Below are 1,752 nucleotides of genomic sequence, written 5' to 3' on the forward strand. Positions count from 1 at the left end.
CCCGCCATTCAATAAGGGAGGATCTCTGGGAACGCCAGCAGCTGTCCCTTCTCCCCCTAGACCCCCGCTTCTTCGCTCCTCTCCCCGAGCCCCCCCCACCCCCGCTCCTTCCCTCCTCCCTCCTCTGCCCCACGGACCCCGGCTCCTTCGCTCCTTCCCTCCTCCCTCCAGCTAGGACTGTGCAGCCACGCCCCACGGTGCTACAGCACCCCGTTCTGCCAATGTCGTCTCCGCTGCGCCAGGCTCCGGAGGCTGCGCACTGCTCGGGCACTGCGGTAAAGGCGGCGGCAGCGGCGGTTGGCAGAGGCTGCAGATGCCGAGAGAATGATCAGGGCAGCGGTCCTCCGGCAGCCGCGAGGCAGCCTCGGGCGCCGGCGGAGCAGGTCCCTGCCGGGGCTCCTTCTGCTGCAGCTGCTGCTTCTGGCCCCGCGGTCGGACGCCTCGGACCCTCAGGTGCCCCTGCTGCTGTGGTCCAGCATCCCGGATTTGCGGCCCTCGTTGGAGAACCCTTACGAAGGCCACATCTACACTCGTCCTGAGCTTTACTCCTGCCTGGACCCCATCTTGGAGAAGGGCCCCCAGGCTGTACTGCTGATCCTGCAGGAAAAACTGAGGCTGGAGGATTTCACTGCTTTTGGTGAGGTGCCTGGTGATAAGCCCGAGAGCCCCTTCCCCAACCTGCAGGAGGTCCTGAAAGGGGCCCCCTCCTCCTTGGTGCTGCCTGCGGTAGGCTGGTCGGCAGCTGCCACCTTGACCTCTTACCTGACCCAGAAGTTGGGTACAGGACCTCTGCATGTGGACCAGGCGTCCCTCAGGGAGCTGAGGCTGAACACCACGCACCCTCTACTGCTTCTGGTCTACATACCCTCAACGGCCAGCACTGACTTGGCGGCTCACAAGGAAGCTCTGGCAGGCCAAGATAAGATCCTTGGGCAGGTGCTGAGCAGGCTCCAGGCAGAAGGAAAACCCTACACAGCCTTGCTCACTGCTCTCCGGCCTTCCAGGATTGCCCGAGATGTGTCACTTGTGTCTGGGGGACTAGGACAGCAGCTCCTGGGAGAGAACCAAGAGTACAAGTCCCAGCCAGCCTGGCCATCAGTCCTGCCACCAGTAAGCTACGGTGACACAGAACCCCGCATCCTGTTCTGGGCCAGACAATTTACCGTGAGCTATGGCAAACAGACACAAGACCTCACATCACTCACCTTTGGAGCCCCAGAGCTCAATCTGACCGGCTCTAGCTGGAATGATTCTGCTGCCCAACTTGTGATGACCTACAACAACCTCTTTGGTCCATTCTTGAGGCTAAAGTTCAGAATGATCAATCACTTCTACCCTGGGTCACACAGGAGCTGGTTCACCATGGAGGGGCTTGAGATCAAGACCCACAACTCCACAGCTTTCTTCAGTGCTGTGCAGGTTATTGCACCCAGCACCTACTCCTACCACTGCCAGTATGTAAGCAGTGACCCCTCCAAATGGGGCCTTCTGATGCCTCATGATTTTCGCTCCCCCTGGAGTGTAACTCTCCAGGATTTCCAGATCCAGGCCTTCAACCTGTCTGGTGGCAGCTTTTCAGGGGCCAGTGACTGTGCAGCCTTCTTCTCCCCTGCTATCTGGATGGGGCTGGTCTCTTCTCTCTTCATGCTCTTCTGTATTACTTTTGGGGTACATATAATCTTTAAACTCAAGTCCCTCAACCGATTTGATGAATACAAAGGGGACCCCCTTTTTGAGCCTCTTATGGACTAA

General features: G+C 58.9%; 1 protein-coding gene across 1 annotated transcript; it reads left to right on the plus strand.

The window, feature by feature from the left end:
- The first annotated feature begins 324 nt into the window (after nucleotides 1-324).
- LOC123240974 (V-type proton ATPase subunit S1-like) lies at nucleotides 325-1,752 on the plus strand. Its single transcript, XM_044668684.1, has one exon. It carries the CDS (start codon nucleotides 325-327, stop codon nucleotides 1,750-1,752), a length of 1,428 nt encoding a protein of 475 aa, XP_044524619.1.

The sequence above is a fragment of the Gracilinanus agilis genome, chromosome 3, assembly GCF_016433145.1.
Source record: "Gracilinanus agilis isolate LMUSP501 chromosome 3, AgileGrace, whole genome shotgun sequence".
In the NCBI taxonomy this organism is placed as follows: Eukaryota; Metazoa; Chordata; class Mammalia; order Didelphimorphia; family Didelphidae; genus Gracilinanus; species Gracilinanus agilis.